The following is a 23692-nucleotide window of genomic DNA, read 5'->3' on the forward strand; positions in this document are numbered from 1 at the left end:
TAACAATATAAAGTGGAATTTGCACTAATATATTTATCAAATATATCACCGTAAGATTATGCATATGATACCAAGTCTCAATAAAAATGACATAATAAGATGAAAATATCTGGAGAAGTGTCAACCAAATCTACTCACAAATTCTTAACAAATTATAAGAAAAATCTAGACATTGCTAATTTCCGAAATCAAATAAGGAACTTAAGTTCCATTCTCGAAATATAAATATTTTATTGGAAACTAGTTTCTATGGTTCGCTTATGGCAAAAGAATTCACCAATACAACAAACATTCTTATCCTTATCGATGACTTTGTAATTCTGATATTTTGGAAGATAAAATTCACTTATTTATTGATTGTACTTTTGTCAAAACTGTTTGGTTTACTCTTTCCTTTAACAGATTGCTAAACTATGATCATGTATATATCCGGCAATGCTTCTGATGTTGGATGAATGATAATCTTTTCATGCTAGAGTTTTCAAAAATCACTTATATTCTTTGGTCCATATATATGAAATACAAAATTGTTTTCACTTTAGTAACATTTAGCCAGTCATAGAAATCTTATTCTCAAGATTGGAATGGATTATCTCTATCATTTTGAAGTGAGACCATTTAAACATATAGTTGATAGAACAAAATTAACTGAAGTAGACACTGATATAAATGCTGATTGGAAAAAATAGTTTGATGCATCTATTGTGGATACCGATGATACAATGAGATTTACAATTTCTATTTTTGATGCTACATAATAAGATACATTAAGGCAGGATCACGTTGGCCATCTTGCCCACTATGATGAAGCCAAATATCGTTAGGAGACTTGCAAGTGGATATAAGAGTTGGGAATTGATTCTCGCTATATTCAGAATGACGGTCAAAATTTGGTGAAACTAATGAAACAAGATTCAAACGTTACTAATAATCTACTTTGGAGAGCTCGAGCAAATGTTAATAGTTGTAGACATTTACTTAATGTTTCATGTTCGCTTTGTTTTAAGTTCATTAACATGAAGTTTTTGTTATTTGTAGATACATTAATGGAAGAAACAAGCACAAAAAATATACTTTTTTTTCTTCTTCCAATTGCGAATCTCTCCTCCGGTGATAAAACCTCTTTTTCTATTAGGATTAATCAGAGATCGAAACTTTTCTTGCCCCATGTGACAACTCTTTCTTAATAATATTACACCTCGTTTGGTTGGAAGAATTGGATTCCTAGGAATCTAATTATATGGTAATTCAATTCTTGGAATTGAATTCCAAGAAATTGAATTGAAATCCAAAAATAACGTTTGGTTGAGGTAATCCAATTACTTTTGTTTTTACTCTGGAATCCAATTCCATTGCACTACTAGACCAATGCAATGGAAATCTATTATTTTGGAGGGAATTGGATTTTTAGGAATCAAAATTCTCAATTACATGGAGTTGATTTGGGTTGTTTGGTTCAAGGAATTGGTCACATTCCCTAGAACCAAACATGTTGTTAGTTCCTTTTGGTAATTTAGTAATGTTTGTTAAATAGTCCCATATCGCCTAGGGCAACCTAGGTCGTGTGCTTAATAAGCCTCAGACAATCCTATCCTTGCAAGCCGGTTTTCGAGGTTAGTTAGACCCGAGGATTCCTAACATGGTATCAGAACCAGACCCCTCTCAACGTTACCATGTATCGTGGTTTACGTACCACTCCATTTCTGTCTGTGTGTGCCCGTGGTTTCCAACCACCCCGTCCATAGTTTCCGTGTCATTCTGTCTGTGTAGCCCTAGTCGTTTGGGGGGGTGTTAAATAGTCGCACGTCGCCTAGGACAACCTAGCTCGTGTGTTTAATAAGCCTCGGACAATCCTATCCTTATAAGCCGTTTTTCGAAGTTAGTTAGGCCGGAGGATTCCTAACAATGTTATCCCATGGTTCACAACTTCACTTATTTTTGTAGTTCATCTTAATTGGCCAGGTCAAATGGTGTGTACCCGTAAATTTTACGTGCTTCGCTTCGTTTATCAGACCTTTTGTTTTGTTTTTCCCTTCATTTTAAATAATTTTTCTTTTCTTTATAAGCGAATCTAGCACCAACGTCGACCGCCTTTTCCTTCCGCTCTAGACGCATCGTCTCTCTCTCTCTGGTTTTATTATCCATCCCCCCACCCCGTCCCAGAGAGGATAACATAATAAACAAATCCTCCTGGAAGAACCAAAGAGAGATACGCCCTCTTATTACATCCCCGATTCTTAAACTTACTTTGCTTCTTCTGCACTTCTCTTGTTAGAGAATCTATATCAAATTTTAGAGAAAAACAAGATAAATCACTTTCTTGATTCCAACTCAAACCTATGCTGAGGTAAATAACATGAACGATTGGTGTATATAGTGTAATTGAGCTGAAAATTTGTAGTGTTCAAACCCTTTGTTGTTTTCTGTTTATTACGCACTTTTAGGGTTTTGCTTAGGCACATAGGTATTTGGCATTTGGTAGGTCTGGATGTTGTTATCTATATATTGGGGTACAATTAGGTTTGGGTATTTGATGAATTGGGGTTTCTTTGATTTTTTTTCTAGGTATGCAGTTTTGGGGTTGATTTCTGGTGTATTTTTTGTAACATTGATGTCTGTTTGGTAAATGGGTTTTGTAATTACTTGTATTGATTCGTAGAATGAAGTGTTATTGCGATGTTGTTTCAGTTTGCTACGATGCTTTACGGTATCCCTCTTTGTGTACTTGTGTTCATATTATTTCAAGTGACTTAAAATGTTTCTTGTGTCGGTAGAGTTGTGAATAAATGAATTGGCGCTTGGGGTAGCAACATTATGGCATTGATATCTCACTCCGCACAGGTATTTGAGACAACTATGACTTAAAGTGCTTAAATTAGCTATATCTTGGAGAATCGTATTACCTGCTATGTCTTCTTAGACGAGAGTTGATTTCTGAGATGTCCTTATATCTGAATGAGTAAATGATGGATATATCATATATCATGAGAATTCTGGACACCATCTCTTACAGCTAGTTGCATCTTAGATATCTTTAATGTGGTTTTGTCTCTCAGATGTTCAAGTTATTAATTAGAATCTTTCGTGATCCATGTTCATTGTGGAATGTAGCACGGTTCTTATGAAGCATTCCGGTCGAGACCTCTATCATGGAGCAAAGAGGTGCAGTTAAAACCAATTGTTACTCTTCGAATGGTTGAGCCATCAAATAGGAGTGCTTCATGGGAGCAGTGCAGATTATGTATAAGGTGAGAAATCTGCAGTTTTGCCTCTCTTTAATTGGTCCGTGGATGTAGTTTATTGCTGAAGTCTAGAAATCATGAAATACAGGGCAGATCTTTGGTGTAATTTCACTTCTAGTTTTCTTACAAGTAAAACCAATACTTTTCATTTGACAATGGAAAATGCAGTCTGTTCTTGGTTCCTTATTTCCTGTATTACAGATCCATTGACACTACTATTTTGGTCTCTAATCAGTCGTTAGTCTTTTGTCCCTTTGGTTTTGGTAATCCATTAGTACTTGCTTGGTTGCCCCTGCAGTGCATCTTTAACAGTTGTTAAAAGAAAATCATTTGGTCTTCCTATCTAAACTTATATCAGTGATTGATGTGCATGTAAAAACACTTTAACTACCGTTAACTGGAACTTCCTCTTATTTACTGGCTATTTAGTGACGCGTGCTTGCTTGCTAAGATGCAGTCCATACTCTATTTCGTTTTATTTTCCTTTGCTAAATTAATATGCTTAATATTTCCACAGCAGGAGAGAGGTGAAGCGGCTGAAGGTATTAGCTTTTAAAGGCAGTTCCCAGAATGATGAATCAGGATATAGAGCCAAGGGATCCAAAGTCCGCAGAAGCTCTGTTAAGCTCTCTGATGTGCCACATAAGGGTGAAGAAACTGTAACAGAATCTCCTGAGATACAAGACAATCCACTCTCTTGTTGTGCGGGAAAAGAAGAGACTCTAGCAAGTTCTCCGGCCATACAGAAATTATTCAAGAAATGGCTGATGATGTTGCGCACCCAATCATCAAATCAAATAAGTGATGGAGTTTTTGGCCTTGGACCACCTCAAAGTGAAAAGGCAGAAAGTCAAATCAGGAGCCAAGAGAAGGAGAATGGGAAGATATTGAAGGCGGTTGGATGCTACTTTTGGGGACTAGACGCAACAATAAAGATCCCACTGCTTATTTTGTAAGTGCAGCATATTACCATGACACTTTTTTTCCTTTACGAGATTATTCATGCTATTACTAGCTAGTATCTTTTCTTATTATCTTCTGTACAATTAAATCTTCTAAAATTAGTCTTTTCACTCTTAACATATTCCTGTTATTTGAATTTGTTTTGTGAATATGGCATAATTTCTTTACTTGTTGACATGTCATTTTGCAGCATCCCTTTGTACATGGCGGTAAACATAAAATACGGGGTTGAAGTCTCTAAAGAGCTAACACCGCTTTGGATCTTAGGCCCTGTGATTGTTGCTCTCTATATCAAGATACTTCGGGCTATAGGCTCTCTTTATGTTTTCACTTTCAAGCAGACGATCAGAATAGCTAAGAGTGTACCATCCTATTACCTTCTGGCTTACAGCTACATCTCTCAAGGAAAGCTCAAGGAAGGCCCAAGGAAGTTTTTCTGGCAACCTGTTGAAGATATGAAGAACATGAACTACAAAGAAGTATCACAAAGTAAACTAAAAGAGCTGCAAGAATGGTTAGTGGAGAGGTTCCTAGACTCCAGGGAAGCAATCTGGCCAGTATACTGTAGAACAATCAGATTCCTAAAAAGGGCTCATCTCATCTAGTTTGTATGCAAGTCGTGTTAGGGAAATGCTAGCCCATTGTGATGGGGCTTAGATTGAGAGCCCTGAATCTTATCAAGCTTCAAGAATGTTTCCAAGGATCAGCTGAACTTGATCTCTTGGTACCTCAAATTTTAAGCTGAGAATCAGTTACTGAGGAATGTAATTTATTGGCGGATGTCGTTTTCCTCTTCTCTAGTTGTGCCCATATATTATTGTAATTTTTTTTAATGTACTTGTAATGTTATTTTTTGTCAATGATCTTCCTTACTGATAGGTCTTTCAACCATAAATGGAATTTATTCTCGGCCTTCAAAGCAACTCTTGTTTGTTTTTTCTCTTTTTTGATAAAGAACTAAAGAAGGCTATTTTCGTTGTTCAATAGGAGAAAATGGATGTGGTTGTAGTTTTCACTTTAAAAGTTTGGCATGTTATTCATTCGCCGGTCCTGGATTTTCGGTGGCCCTAAGCGATTTTTATTTTGTGGCCGTACTATAAAAAAAGATGCTTCACTAACTTCTTTTTTCCTTGAGAACACCAAAAATTTATTTGAGGTTGTCGATTAGAAATATACTCTAAAAATGCTGACCAAAAGGTGTGTTTTGTGAAAAGTTTTCAATGCAAACTCGTTAACAATGGATGCAATTTCAAAGTTTCGGACATTTATTGGGGGAATTAACAACGTTAATCAATTATATTTATCTGTAATATAGAGATTTCTAGATAATTTTTCATACACATCTATGAGCATCTGTACTGGCAAGAATATATCGAGCCGACGTTAAGAAATTATTTTATCCAATTGGATTGATTGAAGGGTGAAAAGAACCCCCACCACATATATACATAAGCTAGCCCTTCATGCAAACCACTAAAGAGTTCAAGTCTACTATGACGTTATTTTCAATTTGTGGCCTCCTCCCTCTTGTGGCCTCAAGCAAGGCTTTGCTTGCTTTAAAGGGAGGGCCGGCTCTGGAATGAAGTAGAGTCAGATTCTGTTTGGGGTCCTTGTAACAACCTAGCTGTATTAGGTTTTAAGGATCTGTTTTTTTGGCAGCTAACTTGTACTTGGAAATACCTCCACCATTCGTCTAAGGTGATGAAGGGATTTTGCCCACACAATTTAGTAATACAGCGTAGGAGTGATAGCATACATCATCACTTCGAATAAGTCAAGGTGCCAAAGATCCCATTCGCTCATCTCAAGATTGCTAACAGGGTGTACCAAATCACTTGGGAGTGTACGTGTGCATCCTGTTGTGTACGTGTGCATGAAACTCATTTGCCTCTTCAAACTACTTGTACTCCACGTGTTCACAATTTATGACGGTGGAAATATGACAAGTAACCCTCTTTCTCATGATTTATAAAGGGGTACCACTATTAACGGAGTGATACCAATCCAGTGATCCAACTGTCAGGATGTGTTAATATTTATTTGTCCTATATGAATTGGTATCACCCCCAAATACTACTAGTATTCCCGTTTATAAATCGTGTTCTTTCTCACCAGTCTTCCTAAATACCCCTAAAGAACTTCACAAATACTTCGAAGGGTATAGCTGAAAGTTTTATTAAAAATACAATTTTTATAATCCTCTTCCACTTACTTCTTCTCTTTTACTTTTAAAAAAAAAAACTCGTTGAAAGTTTCATGTCATGTACCCGCTGTGACGAAAAGAGGGTGTCCCTTATCCTATTCAGTGTTAGTATTTAGTATTAGGATTCTTAGTAATAATTAGCTGGGTAATGTGTGTCTTTATCAATCGTAAGGGATGGGTTAGATATAGCCACTATTGGCTTAGTAACCGTAGGATCTGCTATCTAATGTTGAGCTTTATAAGCTCTGAGTCTGTAATGAAACTCTTATGAGAAGATTTATGAATAGAATAGCTTAGTTTAGCATTTAGGCTTGGTTCACTATGAATCAAGAGGTTACTTACTCAAATTATGATCCAAACTCTGTAGTTGTACATCCAGGTATACAACAATTGGCATCAGAGCCGTTTCTTTCCGCACAAATTTATTCAATTTTTTCATATCAATTTAGGGATTATTGGTATAGAGTTAAGGCAAAAAATGAAGCCTATAACCATTTCCTTGATCTGCAGACACAGTATAGAGATCTATCCAACGAGGTATCTTCATGGTAGGGATGGCCATTTGCCCCACCCAAACTCATCTCCGTGGATACCCGTCCCTATTGGGTAGGGTTTTACCCGTACAAACGGAGTTGGGTATGGGTAATATCCGAAATTAGTGAAGCGGGGATGGGGCGGGAATGGGATTCTAGGTCCCCGCCCCGTAGTTCCCATTTTAGGATTTTATATTTTTATTAATTATTTTTATTATATTTAAATTAAGATATTATATTATATTATATTATAAAAAAAAAGTAAAAGTATAAGATATCATTAATTATTTATATTATATTTGAACTAAGAAATTATATTATAAAAGAAAAGGTAAAAGTATAAGATATCATTAATTATTTATATTATATTTAAACTAAGAAATTATATTATATTATAAGAAAGATACTGGATAAGAAATAATTAAGAACTAAAATGAGGGATGCTCGTTTATAGACCAATTTGTTTTTCTTTGCTTGTTTTATGATGAATTTATGAATTTGAAATTTTAAATTATTATTATTATTATTGGTTGAACTTGGGTATTGACTATTAAATTAACTCATCATATTTGAGCTTAATGTTATGGGTAATTCGTAAAAAACCTGCCCTGTAAGGGTATTTCCCATACCCGTCCCAGATCAAACGGATAATGGGGGAGGGTGTGGTTTTTGTTTGTTTTGAACGGGGCAGTGACTGGGATACAAGATCCCCGCCCCATGACATCCCTACTTCATGGAGTATTAATCGTGAGCTTTGGAGATTACATAATGAAATCTCTTGGGCCAGGGTCAGTTGGGAATCCATTCACATACCATCATACGAAGAACAATTCATTATTAGAGTTAGGAATACTGAAGCTACGAAGGAGGAAGAGGTATTCAATGAAGAACTGAAACCTGAATTCAGTCAAGATGTTACTCCAAATTCTCTTCTTGATGCTACTTCAGATTCAACTTTCAATTCCGATTCAATTTCTGGATCTCCACCGATTCAGACAAGGGTTTACATGGGTTTTTAAGATCGACATCATACATTGAAGATTCTGCTATTTCAATTGGTGATTTCACGGTCTCTCCATCTGAGGAAATCAAATCAATTCCTACTGGTGTTGTTGAAGAAGATGATTCTTCCGATTTGCAACTGATTCCTCCCATTTTCTTCGTTGAAAACGATGTTGATGATTCAACTGAGGCTGTGAGTATTCAGTTTACAGTAATTGATAAAGCTGAAGTGAATAATTTTGAAAGGAAAGATCAAATCAAATGGGGTAAGTGTTTTTCCATTATTCTCGATTCTTCTCGTATCATTTTTGATCCAGGAAAAGATTTCAAACTCATTAAGAGGTTTTGTTATTTGACCGGTGTTTATGGATTTGGTTTCGATTCAATTACTTCCTGTTCTTTTGCGCTATATGTTTGCTCAAATTTAATGGATGGAATTGATAGAAATCATGTATATGAGCTGAATTCTAAGAATGGGTACTGGTCAGATTCATGGTCTGGTGGTTCAATTGTTTGTAGACTAACTAATGGGGGTGTTATTAGTACTGCTGAAATGTTGTTTGTTCAAATGTCAAAGAGAGACACAATTTGGCTGAATAGAATGCTTGAGACTGTATTGCGGAGCTGGAATGATGGTGTTTTTAGTTCCTATCCTTCTTTTGTTTACACTGGTTCCGTATTTGATCGTGGCAGAGGGTATTTTAATTTTGCCGATGCTTATAGAATTGGTGTTGATACTCATAATTCTGGCTTGATTGTTCTTATTGAGTTGATTTTCATGAATGAGCGCAATAGAAATTGCGTTTACAAGGTAATTAAAAGACATGGGTATCGATTGAAATGGTTGTTTCAAAATTCTATTGTCCTGCAGTTTGTTACAACTGGTGACAGGGGTGATAATGGTCAGTTGTTTTCGAAATGGTCACAAGGAAATCGTGTAAGAATGAATACTCATTTGTCTATGTGCATGCTAATGTGTGCGATTAGGAATATTTATCAATTGTTTCATCAAATGCTTGATATGTGGGAAAAGCAAAAATTTCTTTCTCAGCTGAAGTATGTTTTGCCTGATGCGATTTTGGGTTTTCAATTTGAGTCTTTGGCTGTTGGTTTTATTCGACTTCTTGAAGAAGTTTTTAGGCCAGCAACCGCATGGTCTCACCAAGTTATTACACTTTTGAATTCATATGTTACCCTGGTTCGCTCCATGACTATTCTATAAGGATTATTCTTGCAATTGTTAGCAGCTGTTTTTGACTTCTAAGGATGTTCTTCTTCTTATCAAGTTCAAGGCTTACATCTGCAGCTGTTAAAGACGAAGAAATGAAGAAATATCTCCATTCTTACATAACTGGTCTTCATTTCTTGTACTTTGTTCAACACAAACCTTCTGGCTGTCAACACTGGCTGTGCGTGGGGTATAGAACAATGAGAGGCTATGGGAGTATGAAGATAATAAAACTTGTACTCATTGTCACACATGCTCCAATTGTGTCAAGGTTAGTGAACTTCTTAAGATGGAAGTGCAAATTGTATTCTATAAGTCTGGACAGTGCTTCATATTTGAGTTGGAGCAGTCCAGTTATCATGTGGATGACGGAAACTCGACTCATACTTAGGGTAATTCAATTCCTACAGGTGTGGATGTTGGTAGGATATTTGAGGTGGAAATTCAGATTGGTTGCAACTGGATTATGGAGTATTAAATTTTTCGGTATGGGTTTGTTTTTCTTACCTTCTTATCTTCATGGTATTGCGTTATCACCAGATTATTCCAGCCGTCTACCCCAATTGCCTAAAGTTAAAAGTTCGACAACCAAAATTGTTGGAAGTCATTATTATCCCTCTATGTTGATGCTTACACTTTCAAGAAGTTGGATTAGATTATTCAGAATTTATCACATCATTGACAACTTGGATACGGCGAGTTCTCAAGTAACAATTGCTGCATTCCTCTTCTTTCTCATCAACTTTGCTTGCCGAATATATGATAGAGGCAAGTTGTTAGCTAATCATGGGTATTTTTCTTTGGCTGTTACTTCTGAATGTTGTGTTACACATTTGCTTAACGTCTCCAATTCAGCTGGTGCCTTTCTAGAATTCCAAGACTTTTCTCTTGTGCCAAGACCGGACTGTTTTCAGTTGGAAATTTCTGGGTTAGTGCTGAGAAGAATGCAGCGATTTCCTGTGGTAGTTGTTCGAGTTTGCTTCCCTATCTATTTTGCAACAATTAGTGGTGCTACATTCAGGTCTGTGCGTCTTTTACTGATTTTCTCAACTGTAGTAGTCCAAGCACATGGGAAGTTTGTGTTGGTATTTTGTCATACTCGCCTGTCATGTTTGGTTTGTCCATCAAAAAATGACTATCTCCAGCTTGAGATCTATAGAAGATAGCAGGCAGTACAACTCTTACATACTGTAATGCACACTATAGATGTGTCCAAGTCGGTGGCCTGTGCAAGTATGGTTATGTGGTTCACAATGGACTGGACTTCCGAGGTGTTGGCTAGTTTTCATTTTCAGATTCCGGCGAAGTTGGATGATCACACGAGAAATGGCTACTACAAGCTCAAGCAACTTGCACCAACTTGTGATGGTCAGATCAATGTGAGGAACTGTTCTGCGGTAGTAGAAAAGCTACATCATTCCTTTGGACACTCATACAAGCTTGACATTTTTCAGAGGTGTTACCAGCATGGTACTTTGATTTCACATGCTAGTTGTTCGAGTATGCTTCAGTACCCATTTTGCTGCAATTGGTGGTGCTGCAGTCAGATCACCCCACTATTAAGGATGGCTGCAAATTGTGAAGATTCTGCACGTGTTTAATGTTGGGAACCTGGCATGGACAAGTTCAGTTTGCTGAGGGGATTCCTGTATTGCGCTACTACCTTGTGTTGCCACCTAATGTCATGTACCCGCTGCGACGAGAAGAGCGTGTCACAACTCAGTTCTCATCCTTGAGGACAAGGATGTTTTCAAGGAGTGGGGAATGTCATGTACCCGCTGTGACGATTTTAAATTTTGCCTTCATCATAATTGTTTTGACGGTGGTGCTATTTATAGGTGGTGGTGCCGTCACTTACACACCGATACACAGCATTCAGGATCGTTACACCACATTAAGGTTCGTTACACCGCATTCAGGTTCGTTACACCGCATTCACTCAAAGAGTTCACCGCTTCCTCTCCGAGGTTTAGTGAAGATTCTTAAGCTTCCACCACCACCACCGCTAGATCACCATCACTTCAACTAATTAGTTAAATGAGAAGGGTATTTTGAAGAAGGGTATTTTAGGAAAAGATAACACCGTTTTATTCAAAAGTGTTAAATCGGATGGAAGTATGACTGTTTTGTGAACGAATTACAAAAGTGTGACCATTTTGTGACTCAATTACAAAAAGTATGACCATTTTGTGACTCAATTACAAAAAGTATGACCATTCTGTAAATGGACCTTACTTTACTTTAGAAAATATTGCAAAATGGTCATAGTATTAGGACCCCATTCACAAAACCATCCTATTGTTACAAAGTATTAACAAAATGGTCATACTTCCATTAAAAAGAGAGTTAAGTGATGACTCACAATTAAATATGTTAACCAAATTACCTATGTGTCCTCCCTACTTATCCCTCCATACACAATTTTAAATATTTCCTTCATTATAATTGTTTTGACGGTGGTGCTATTTATAGGTGGTGGTGCCGCCACTTACACACCGTTACACAACATTCAGGATCGTTACACCACATTAAGGTTCGTTACACCGCATTCAGGTTCGTTACACCACATTCACTTAAAGGGTTCACCGGTTCCCCTCTGAGGTTTAGTGAAGATTCTTAAGCCTCCACCACCACCACCACCACCACCGCCAGATCACCACCACTTCAACTAATTAGTTAAATGGGAAGGGTATTTTGAAGAATGGTATTTTAGGAAAAGATAATACCGTTTTATTCAAAAGTGTTAAATCGGATGGAAGTATGACTGTTTTGTGAACGAATTACAAAAATGTGACCATTTTGTGACTCAATTATAAAAAGTATGACCATTCTGTAAATGGCCCATTACTTTATTGTCTATAACATCAAAGATATCTTTTTCATTGTAACAAAACAAACTATAATTCACCCACTCATCTTCCATCCGGTTGCATAATCGAGTCTTCATAATTTTCATAATAGAAAATACTCTTTCAAAATGGCTTCGAATTTGTCCTGCGAAGTATCTAGCATGTAAGGAAAGGCGATTTGAATTTATTAATCAAAAGTCACATAAATATTGAACTTGATAAAACCTATTTTAAATTTATTAATCAAAAAATATATATAAAGAGAAATTCTCTGCTTACAAAATGAAATGTATGAGACTGTGGTGATTCTTCATTTTGATAATTGTTTCTTGAATTGCTTTGTGTTGCTGTCTCACTTATTCCCGTTGAATTACTTGGTGTTGATGATACTCGCCTTGGATAGTCATCTGTTTGTATATATCTCCAAACTCTTAAGAATTTTTATAGAATAAGGACACACAATGACGGATATTGCACATTTTATCGTTGTAGTTAGGTTAAACTTTTGATACAACAGAGGACTAATGAATTGGTATTTATGATGATGACTAATAATTGAAATTCTTATGCTTGCGAACCGTAAACTAAGAAAGTTTTCGTGTTTGCCTATTTTGTAGCAAAAAAGATATTATATGCATTAATTACTAATTATTTTGTTACTTATTGTTTGAGGGTGAAAACAGTTTCTGCTGATTTTGGTAATTTCGAGTGTGTGGCTGAGAAACGAGTCTAAACCCTAAATAATGTATTGCAAGGGAGTACTTTGATTCGAGAGATCAATCTGTACAAATCCAACCTAAACCAAGAAATGACCGTTCCAGACTTGCTTCGGTCACAAAGTGAAGGAGAAGGGTTGGTCTAGGGAGGGAAGCGAAGAGAGTGTTGAGACCAGAATAGTTGATTCGGGAAGAGTAGTTATTTGACGACTTGTATCAGAAAGTGGAAAGCTAACAGATGGGAAAGCTAACAAGTGATTTCTGAGTGTGGTATATTCCTGACCAAAAACTTGTCTTTTGGTGGAAATAGGTGAGACCTATTTATACAAGTCGTAACTGAACATACCCTTGGTCTCGTAAGAAGTGGAAACAGTTTGAGTAATGGAGGAGAATGGTAACGGGTAACGCCTGGAATTGATGTTTCCATAATGAAGAATACGTTTCACCATTATTTCTTGCCATTACTAACCACCTCACTTTTATGACACTTTCTTATATCGGGCGTATTGCACGCCCCACTCTGTGAACCGCCAGACCAATACCCTGATGAGCATCCCCCAGTTTGTGACATGTTTTGATGTCTCGAGTGTTTTTGTGTAGCATGTTGCTATTGTTTGGCAAGTTAAGCTTGGGAGGCTTGCCGGCTCGGTGGTGACCTTCGACGGTCGAGATTTTTCATTTTGAGAGGAAAGGTAGTCGTTGATTGTTGCAACCTTCCGTTTGGCAGCCAGTGGCATGTTTTAGGCGCGGCCAAATTGGGGTTTTTGCATAAACCGTGGAATTTGGCATTGGGCCAGAAGTTGCCATGCGTTTGGTGGAGAACTTGTATGGCTGAGATTTGTATCTCAAGATGAAGGGTGGTTGTTGATTGTTGCAACCCTTCGTTTGGAAGCCAGTGGCATGGAAGCGTGGCCGGCATGGCGCGGCCAAAAATTAGGATTTGTTACAAACCGTGTAGTTTTGGCAATGGGCCAGAAGTTGCCACGCGTTTGGTGGAAAACTTGTATGGCTGAGATTTGTATCTCAGAAGGAATTGTAGCCGTCGATTGTTGCAACCCTTCGTTTGGCAGCCAGCGGCATGGAGTTATGGCCGACATGACTTTTGGGTGCGGTCAAGTTAGGATTTTGGCATAGTTTATGCGCGGCCAAAATTAGGATTTTGGCATAGTTTGGGCGCGGCCAAAATTAGGGTTTGGTGTCGTGACCAACGAATTGGCATCATAGCCAAGTTGGTGTTGTGACCAAAAGTTGCCACAAGTTTGGTGGCGAACTTGTACGGCTGAGATCTTGCATCTCAGGAGGAAGGATAGACGTTGATCGTGGTTACCTTTCGTTTGGCGGGCAGCAACATGGTGGCATGGTCGGCATGCTCGTGCATGCTTTAGACGCGGCCAAAAATTAGGGTTTGGAATAGTTTAGGCGCGACCAAAATTAGTGTTTTTGGCATTGGGTCATAAGTTGCCACGCGTTTGATGGCGAACTTGTACGACAGATATTTGCATATCAGAAGGAAGGGTAGCCGTCGATTGTTGCAACCCTTCGTTTGGCAGCCAGTGGCTTGGAGGTATGGCCGGCATGCTTTTGGCGTGGCTGGCATGGATGGTAGGGATGGCATGCCATTGGCACGGTGGTGCGGCTGGCATGGTTGGCATGCCTTTGGCGCGGAGGTGAAGCTGATGGTTGGCATGCCTTTGGCGCGGAGATGTAGCTGGCATGGTATGCCATTGGCACGGTGGTGCGGCTGGCATGATAGGCATGCCTTTGGCGCAGAGACGTGGCTGGCATGGTATGCCATTGGCACGGTGGTGCGGCTGGCATGGTAGGCATGCCTTTGGCGCGGAGATGTGGCTGGCATGGTATGCCATTGGCACGGTGGTGCGGCTGGCATGGTTGGCATGCCTTTGGCGCGGAGGTGCGGCTGGCATGGTTGGCATGTCTTTGGCGCGGAGACGTGGCTGGCATGGTATGCCATTGGCACGATGGTGCGGCTGGCATGGTTGGCATGCCTTTGGCGCGGTCGGCACGCTTGGCTAGCATGCACGGATGGCATGTGCGGAGATGATGCCAGTCAATACTGAGGGTTCTGCCGTGAAACATATTATATACATAAAAAAAGGTACCCTGGTAAATTTCTCGTAGACGTATTGAAAGGCTCAATAAATGTGTTAGTGGAGATATTGGTACTCGCGGCTCTGTTTCCTTACAGAGTGACGTCACGTCAGTCTAAGGTTTTACGATTTTAACCCTAAGCTAAAAACCACCATCAACGTTAAGTCTCCTGCTTAGCTCGGAACAGGGGCATTGTTGCGAGGTAAGCATGAGATGGTGACAGACAAGGACAAAATCGAAACGGAAAGTCACGAAGAGATGGTCAGGAATATCCGGCTAACCTTTTTCGGAGGTAAGGAGAATACGCAGCTCCTGCATTGGCGGTCTTTGCGCAAATTTGGCTTGGCCATGGGATGTGGGCGTCATCGCTGCGTCTTTGGCTGCTGGTTGACAGAGGCGGCATTGTAATTTGGCCCATGGAGTGGTGCTATGGATAGCTATAGAAAGGTGGATGGCGTTGTTGTCTAGGACGCAGACTGTTGGCGTCGGCTTGGATTGGGCTTACGTCATCTTGGCTCGACTTGGGAACGTGGAATTGTGGCTCGGCTTGGAATGAGCCGCTAGCGTTAGCTTGGCTTGGAATGGAGTCGTTGGTGCTGCTAACTTGGCTTGGATGTGGAATGGTAGAAATTGTCTTCGGTCCGCGGAATGGTGGAAGCTGTCTTCAGTCCGCGGAATGGTGGAAACTGGTTTTGGAACTTCGGCTATCAAACAGTGGTGATGGCACTGGAACTTCGGCTACCAAACGGTGGTGATGGCGCTGGAACTTTTTCTAAATCAGGGTTTGGCGTGCCGAAACCCTAATTGGCGCCCCTCACTAGAATCGTTGTAGAATTCTCGTACGAAATCGGATTTTGATGGTACGCCCCTCCATTCTGATCGGAAAAGAATTTCCTATCTCCTAGCGCGGGAATATTTAGGGTTTGAGCTCGTTTAGGAGGTGAAAGCAGTCCGCCAGTAAAACTCAGGAAGAATTCAGGAGGGATGTTGCGGGCCCGTGGAATGATGGCAACTGGCTTCAGTTCCGTAGAAACCGACTTCAGTTCCGTGGAAGGATGGCAACTAGCTTCAGTTCCGTGGAAGGATGACGACTGGCTTCAGTTCCGTGGAAGGATGACGACTGGCTTCAGTTCCGTGGAAGGATGGAAACCGACTTCAGTTCCGTGGGAGGATGGCAACTGGCTTCAGTTCCGTGGAAGGATGACGACTGGCTTCAGTTCCGTGGAAGGATGGGAACTGGCTTCGAAATTTCGTCTATCGAACGGTGGTGATGGCGCCTGACAACTTTGTCTAAATCAGGGTTTGGCATGCCGAAACCCTAATTAGCTCCCCTTACTAAAATCGTTGTAGGATTCTCGTACGAACTCAGATTTTGACGGTTCTCCCCTCCATTCTGATCGGAAAAGAATTTCATATCTCCCTACTCGGGAATATTTAGGTTTTGAGCTCGTTTAGGAGGTGAAAACAGTCCTCCAGTAAAACTCAGGAAGAATTCAGGAGGGATGTTGCGGGCCCGTGGAAGCATAGTCGCGCCCAGTCATCTATTCCCGTTCATGGAGCAAGAAGGAAACTTTATTCTATTCAAACTCTAGAAACTCCATCCGCATGAGAAGAGGTATCGACCCTCTTCTGTTTTCGGTTGCTCTTCCGGATCCATGCTTTCGTCCGCAGTGTCTCTCCAGTGGATTCCCCAAAATTTACCAAACTCCCTCGTATTCTTGGGACGGACGGATGAAATATATGCTCGATAACGATCATGTCAGGGCTAATCTTGGAGATTGTGGTTGCGTTGTCGGTCTATCCTCGACTTTAGGTTGTTCAGTGCTGGACTTTCTGATCGCGATGATGATATGCTGTGGATGCTTGTATGGTCGAAATCTTTCGGAGCCACCGGATGAAATAGATGGGTTGGGAGACGTTCTGTTGACGATGTGCTGCTATCAAGTCTTCAAGGACTTTGTTCCAAGCTACATCCTTCGAACCATCTTTTGAATCTTGGACTATCATATGGAATGGGATGCGGTGAGCACTCCCCAGTTATACTTCTGTTGGATCCGATGGCATGGTCGAATATGTGAATGTACCTTTGTGGCATGCTTTTGGAGTCTTCGATGCACATGTACGGCTTCATGTTGAGAAATTCTCGTGGCTCGTAAAACTTCGACAATGATGATGTTGAGATCAGAAATAACCTGGTTGAGGGGAGTGGAAGCGTCCCATGTTGGTATTCCCCGTGTGTAGGCCTTAAATCCACATCCACGGGATTTGATACAAGCTGATTGTATTCTTCTGGATGTGACGCTGGGATGCTCAGAATATCACATGGAAGAAATATTATGGATAGCGAAGAGGTAGAAATGAGAGAGTCATGTTGTTTATCGTGGCTTCCTCTGCTTCTTCAAGAAAATGTTTCAGCCGCATCTCTGGAGTTATCTCATGAATCTTTGATGGTCGTTGGGATGGACTGCGATGAGCAGTCCCCAGTCGTATTTTTCTTAGTTTCTGAAGTTGTTTCCTCTGAGCAGGCTTGGGATCCACCACGTCCTCGTAAAGTGTTGCAGGCGTCTTCTAGGCAGAGAGGCGATGATATTCTTACGCTACACCCTTGAAGAGTAGATGACCTTGTCGTGGCTATGACCTTTTGGTTGACCGTGTCTTCTGATCTTTGACAGCGGAGGGATTCCGTGTAGATCCTCAGTCCCCAAGTGTGGTTTACGGGTTTCCATCTTGTAGGGTCGGTGGAGTGACCGTGATAAAGATATCACCATCGTGCATTCGTACTTGTGATTTTGTTACTTCTTCCACGTGAAATATGGAGGAGTACGGGTTACCTTTGTAATGATCGTTGTCGTGGTGAAGCTCTGGCTGGTATCAACAAACGGGCGGCAACAGTTCTTGGCAGCAGATGTGGTCAGAAGAGACTACATTGTCGTGGGAACAAAGTAGGTTGGATGGAATTGTATGAGCGCCATGGAAGTAAAGGGATTGGTTGGATGAGTTCATAATCTTTGACATGGGGAGTGTGGTGGCACGACCCTTGGCAGGGAGGAGCGGCGGATGCGGGCATGAACCTTGGCAGGAAGTAGGCGTTGAAGCGGCTTCGGTTCTTGTTGAAACTTATAGAGCAAAACGCTGAAGCTTCGTATTCGGATCCTGGAGAATGTTATGGAGAGAACGCTGAAGCGGAGCGGCGGAGCGAACATTGAAGCGGAGCTGCTGGAGAACATTGAAGTGGAGCGGCTGCTGAAGCGAACGTTGAAGCGGAGCGACTGCGGAAACGAACGTTGAAGCTGAGCCGCTGTTGGAGCGAACGTTGAAGCGGAGCCGCTGCTGGAGGACGTTGAAGCGGAGCGACTAAGTCAATCAACGTGTTGTCAAACTGGACACCCTTCAAGCGAACGGTGGTTAGGAGTCCCCAGTTCCATCTATCAATCGTGCTTTCCAGGAGAGGTTGGGGTTTGGGAACTGCTTCTCTGGCTGGAAATAGCTGCTTTCCTGATGCAGTGCGGTTGAGGGCTGCAAATATGTATTGACGTTGCGCCTTAGGGAAATATAGAATCCCACATAAATGTTTCATCATAGATTGCACGATTTTGTGGGCGAAGTCCCCAGAAATCATGCTTCCCCTGAAAGGAAGAAAGACTTTGTGAACTCAAGAGGGTTGCTGATTTCCTTTGCCTCGATTTTGGAGAAGTCGTTCCTGATCTTTACGTGTGATGAAATTGGATTGATGATTCCCTTCTATTGGGCGTTCAAGAGAAACGCGAGCCTCTTCATCTATAAACACACGTCCTGCTGAAGTGCCTGCGCCGGATGTTAAAAGTATTCCTTATCAGCTCCCTCTTGGGTTGACGTGACTCTTATGGTGGCCGCTCCGTCAGTGTCTTGAGGAAATAGGTATCTCTTTCTGAGTTATAGACACGTCTGTATGAGCCTTACGAGAACCTTTTGTCTTTCCATCAAGTCAACAGTGGTAAAAGGAGGTCGGCTTCTTCCGGTTCCTCTAGTCTCTTGCCCTGATGGTGGAGTAGCAGCGACTCTGGTGACGGTTGGAGCTGTCATACTTGAAGAAACGTTGGGGTGGCGGAAGCGGCTCTGGTTCTCGTGATCGTAGGTGTATCATGAAGAGATGGTGCTGGACTTTGGATGGCTGTGGAGCGGAAAGATGACGCTGGAAGGGTGCAAGCTGCTAGCGCTTGGAAGGACGCAAGCTGCTAGCGCTGGAAAGGATGCAAGTCGCTAGCGCTGGAAGGGTGCAAGCTGTTAGCGCTGGAAAGGATGCAAGTTGTTAGCGCTGGAAGGGTGCAAGCTGTTATCCATGGAAAGGATGCAAGTTGTTATCCCTGGAAAGGATGCAAGCTGTTAGCGCTGGAAAGGGTGCAAGCTGTTAGCACTGGAAAGGATGCAAGTTGTTAGCCCTGGAAAGGATGCAAGCTGTTAGCGCTGGAAGGATGCAAGCTGTTAGCGCTGGAAAGGATGCAGAGATGGTGTCGGCTGGGGCGTGGAGATGGCGCTGGCGGTCTCTTGGCGCTAGCTTGGCCACGGCCTGTTGGCGCCATGGAGCGTTGCTAGCGGTCCCGGTTGCCTCTTCCCATGTGTAACCAAAAATAGGAAACCTTCCTCCATTCGAGCTCCAAAAACATCGTGCCCATAAAAGATGCTACCCATCTTCTTTATTTCCGTATCATCAGTTTTGTTCCCTCGTCTTGGAGCTAGTAGCAACACAACGAGCATGCTCCAGGTATGTATTCCAGCGTTCCTCCTTTAGCTTGTTCTTCCATCTTGGTGCAATCCCTAGCCATAGACATGTCCTCCGTAGTTTTATGGGTGACGCCATCCTGACCGCGATAAGTCCCCAGTCACTCCTCGTCGTGTGATAACCGAGACATTGACTCCCGAGCGGATTGTTTGCTTATACCATCTTGAGATCGGAATTGAAAGATGAAACTGGAAATTGGAAATCGGTATTGCAACAGAGAGATTGACCTCCCACTGTGGTCGCCAATTGTTAGAGGGTGAAAACAATTTCTGTTTATTTTGGTAATTTCGAGTGTGTGGGTGAGAAACGATTCTAAACCCTAAACAATATACTGCAAGGGAGTACTTTGATTCGAGAGATCAATCTGTACAAATCCAGCTTAAACCAAGAAATGGCCGTTCCATACTTGCTTCGGTCACAAAGTGAAGGAGAAGGGTTGGTCTAGGGAGGGAAGCGAAGAGAGTGTTGAGACCAGAATAGTTGATTCGGGAAGAGTAGTTGTTTGACGACTTGTATCAGAAAGTGGAAAGCTAACATATGGAAAAGCTAACAAGTGATTTCTGAGTGTGGTATATTCCTGACCAAAAACTTGTCTTTTGGTGGAAATAGGTGAGACCTATTTATACAAGTCGTAACAAAACATACCCTTGGTCTCGTAAGAAGTGGAAACAGTTTGAGTAATAGAGGAGAATGGTAACGGGTAAAGCCTGGAATTGATGTTTCCATAATGAAGAATACGTTTCACCATTATTTCTTGCCATTACTAACCGCTTCACTTTTATGACACTTTCTTATAACGGGCGTATTGCACGCCGCACGTTGTAAACCGCCAGACCAATACCCCGATGAGCATCCCCCAGTTTGTGACATGTTTTGATGTCTCGAGTGTTTTTGTGTAGCATGTTGCTATTGTTTGGAAAGTTAAGCTTGGGAGGCTTGCCGGCTCGGTGGTGACCTTCGACGGTCGAGATTTTGCATCTTGAGAGGAAAGGTGGTCGTTGATTGTTGCAACCCTTCGTTTTGCAGCCAGTGGCATGGAGGCGTGGCCGGCATGCTCGTGCATGCTTTAGGCGCGGCCAAAAATTAGGGTTTGGTACAAACCGTGTAGTTTTGGCATTGGGCCAGAAGTTTCCACGCGTTTGGTGGCGAACTTGTACGGCTGAGATTTGTATCTCATAAGGAAGGGTAGCCGTCGATTGTTGCAACCCTTCGTTTGGCAGCCAGCAGCATGGAGTCATGGCCGTCATGGCTTTTGAGTGCGGTCAAGTTAGGATTTTGGCATAGTTTAGGCGCGGCCAAAATTAGGGTTTTGGCATAGTTTGGGCGCGGCTAAAATTAGGGTTTGGTGCCGTGACCAACGAATTGGCATCGTAGGCAAGTTGGTGTCGTGACCAAAAGTTGCCACAAGTTTGGTGGCGAACTTGTACGGCTGAGATCTTGCATCTCAGGAGGAATGATAGCCGTTGGTCGTGGCTACCTTTCGTTTGGCGGCCAACAACATGGTGGCATGGTCGGCATGCTCGTGCATGCTTTAGGCGCAGCCAAAAATTAGGGTTTGGCATAGTTTAAGCGCGACCAAAACTAGGGTTTTTGGCATTGGGCCAGAAGTTTCCAAGCGTTTGATGGCGAACTTGTACGGCTAAGATTTGCATCTCAGAAGGAAGGGTATCCGTCAATTGTTGCAACCCATCATTTGGCAGCCAGCGGCTTGGAGGTATGGCCGGCATGCTTTTGGCGTGGCTGGCATGGATGGCATGCCATTGGACGGTGGTGCGGCTGGCATGGTTGGCATGCCTTTGGCGCGGAGGTACGGCTGGCATGCCTTTGGCGCAAATATGTGGCTGGCATGGTGGTGCGTCTGGCATGGTAGGCATGCCTTTGGCGCGGAGATGTGGCTGGCATGGTATGCCATTGGTACGGTGGTGCGGCTGGCATGGTAGGCATGCCTTTGGCGCGAAGATGTGGCTGGCATGGTATTCCATTAGCACGGTGGTGCGGCTGGCATGGTTGGCATGCCTTTGGCGCAGAGATGTGGCTGACATGGTATGCCATTGGCACGGTGGTGAGGTTGGCATGGTAGGCATGCCTTTGGCGCGGAGACGTGGCTGGCATGGTATACCATTGGCACGGTGGTGCGGCTGGCATGGTAGGCATGCCTTTGGCGCGGAGATGTGGCTGGCATGGTATGCCATTGGCACAGTGGTGCGGCTGGCATGGTTGGCATGCCTTTGGCGCGGAGGTGCGACTGGCATGGTTGGCATGCCTTTGGCGCGAAGACGTGGCTGGCATGGTATGACATTGGCACGGTGGTGCGGCTGGCATGGTTGGCATGACTCTGGCGTGGAGACGTGGCTGGCATGGTATGCCATTAGCACGGTGGTGCGGCTGGCATGGTAGGTATGCCTTTGGCGGAGATGTGGCTGGCATGGTATGCCATTGGCACGGTGGTGCGGCTGGCATGGTTGGCATGCCTTTGGCGAGGAGATGTGGATGGCATGGTACGCCATTGGCGCGGAGATGTGGCTGGCATGGTATGCCATTGGCACGGTGGTGCCGCTTGCATGGTAGGCATGCCTTTGGCGCGGAGACGTGGCTGGCATGCTATGCCATTGGCACGGTGGTGCGGTTGGCATGGTAGGCATGCCTTTGGCGCGGAGATGTGGCTGGCATGGTATGCCATTGGAACGGTGGTGCGGCTGGCATGGTTGGCATGCCTTTGGCGCTGAGGTGCGGCTGGCATGGTTGGCATGCCTTCAGCGCGGAGACGTGGCTGGCATGGTTGGCATGCCTTTGGCGCGGAGACGTGGTTGGCATGGTATGTCATTGGCACAGTGGTGCGGCTGGCATGGTATGCATGCCTTTGGCGCGGAGACGTGGCTGGCATGGTATGTCATTGGCACGGTGGTGCGGCTGGCATGGTTGGCATGCTTTTGGCGCGGTCGGCACGCTTTGCTAGCATGCGCGGCTGGCATGTGCGGAGATGATGCCAGTCAATACTAAGGGTTCTGCCGTGGAACATATTATATACATAAAAAAAGGTACCCTGGTAAATTTCTCGTAGACGTATTGAAAGGCTCAATAAATGTGCTAGTGGAGATATTGGTACTCACGGCTCTGTTTCCATATAGAGTGACGTCATGTCAGACTAAGGTTTTATGATTTTAACCCTAAGCTAAAAACCACCATCAACACTTATATAAGATAGAAAAAAATTAATTTGAAGGTTTGAAGGGTAAAATATAAGCAAATTTACTAGAATAACAAACAAAATATTTTTATTTTAGATATTTAGTGGGAAATATTAATATGGCCGATAATTTTTGGAAAATTTCATGTGGGCACGTGCCTAAGTGCACCCACACGTAGATTCGCCCCTGACACTTGATGCATTAGCTACATCTTAATCAAGATAAAAATCTTGACAAAAAACCCTCTCTAAATTTCTCTCTCCCCTCTAGCTCCTTCTCAACATCTAAAAAACCCTCACCATCATTAAAGCTTACTTCCCAGATCTAGACCATTTTGGGCTAGATCCGAGAAGGTTCCTTTCCTTTTTCTTGTTTTCTTAGATAGCTAGTACTTTAAATTAGATATTTTAAATTTTTTGTTTCAATCTCCATTTTTTAAAAGATTTTTATGGTGTTCTTATAGGCGTTTTGCCCTTTTTGTTTATGTCTTTTCCTTTATGGAGATTTTCTATGCACTCTTATGGCGTTTCTTTGTGATTTGAATGGAGATTTTTGGTGGAAGTTCAAGTGTGGTGATCAAGATTCAAGACTTTGAACATATTTTTATGAGAAGATCTTTTTTTCAAGAAAAAAAAACCCTATCAAAATGGTTGGATTATAATCCCAAACCATTCTTTCAATCTTCGGGTGGCTTGGTACTCTTGTTGGTAGTTCGTTACTTCTCTTCACGAATTACTCTTTGTTATTATATTTTGATTGTATTTCGATCTTTGATCTTGATGTTAGTGAAGTTCATGTCATCTTTATTTTATCATGAATGAAGTTTTATAAGACTTATTAAAAAAAGATCACTAAGAAAATTCATGACTGGTTTTTGACGTGATGTGATCAACAGTTCCA

At 42.1% G+C, this 23692-nt stretch overlaps 2 protein-coding genes across 3 annotated transcripts; both read left to right on the forward strand.

Moving 5' to 3' along the window:
* Positions 1-2081: 2081 nt before the first annotated feature.
* Positions 2082-5128, forward strand: LOC113300120. 2 transcript variants are annotated; one of them, XM_026549305.1, is made up of 5 exons: positions 2082-2347; positions 2775-2841; positions 3112-3248; positions 3763-4194; positions 4396-5128. In XM_026549305.1, the coding sequence occupies exons 2-5, from the start codon at positions 2815-2817 to the stop codon at positions 4808-4810; spliced, it is 1011 nt and encodes a 336-aa protein (XP_026405090.1). In that variant the 5' UTR covers positions 2082-2347; positions 2775-2814; the 3' UTR covers positions 4811-5128. The 2 variants fall into 2 exon arrangements, with proteins under 2 accessions (XP_026405090.1, XP_026405089.1); XM_026549304.1 differs by having other exon boundaries at positions 2085-2347; positions 3760-4194.
* Positions 5129-8345: 3217 nt separating this feature from the next.
* On the forward strand, positions 8346-11230 carry LOC113300121. Its single transcript, XM_026549306.1, has 2 exons — positions 8346-9442; positions 9582-11230. Exon 1 carries the CDS (start codon positions 8371-8373, stop codon positions 9163-9165), a length of 795 nt encoding a protein of 264 aa, XP_026405091.1. The 5' UTR covers positions 8346-8370; the 3' UTR covers positions 9166-9442; positions 9582-11230.
* The last annotated feature ends 12462 nt before the right edge of the window (positions 11231-23692 follow it).

Source organism: Papaver somniferum, chromosome 7 (genome assembly GCF_003573695.1).
Source record: "Papaver somniferum cultivar HN1 chromosome 7, ASM357369v1, whole genome shotgun sequence".
Lineage (NCBI taxonomy): Eukaryota > Viridiplantae > Streptophyta > Magnoliopsida > Ranunculales > Papaveraceae > Papaver > Papaver somniferum.

Coding starts and splice junctions, on each gene's coding strand:
- LOC113300120 (XM_026549304.1), top strand. CDS start 2,815: ATGGCATTGATATCTCACTCCGCACAG. Junction 3,249..3,759: donor CAGTGCAGATTATGTATAAG/GTGAGAAATCTG, acceptor ATATTTCCACAG/CAGGAGAGAGGTGAAGCGGC. Junction 4,195..4,395: donor AAGATCCCACTGCTTATTTT/GTAAGTGCAGCA, acceptor GTCATTTTGCAG/CATCCCTTTGTACATGGCGG.
- LOC113300121 (XM_026549306.1), top strand. CDS start 8,371: ATGGATGGAATTGATAGAAATCATGTATATGAGCTGAATTCTAAGAAT.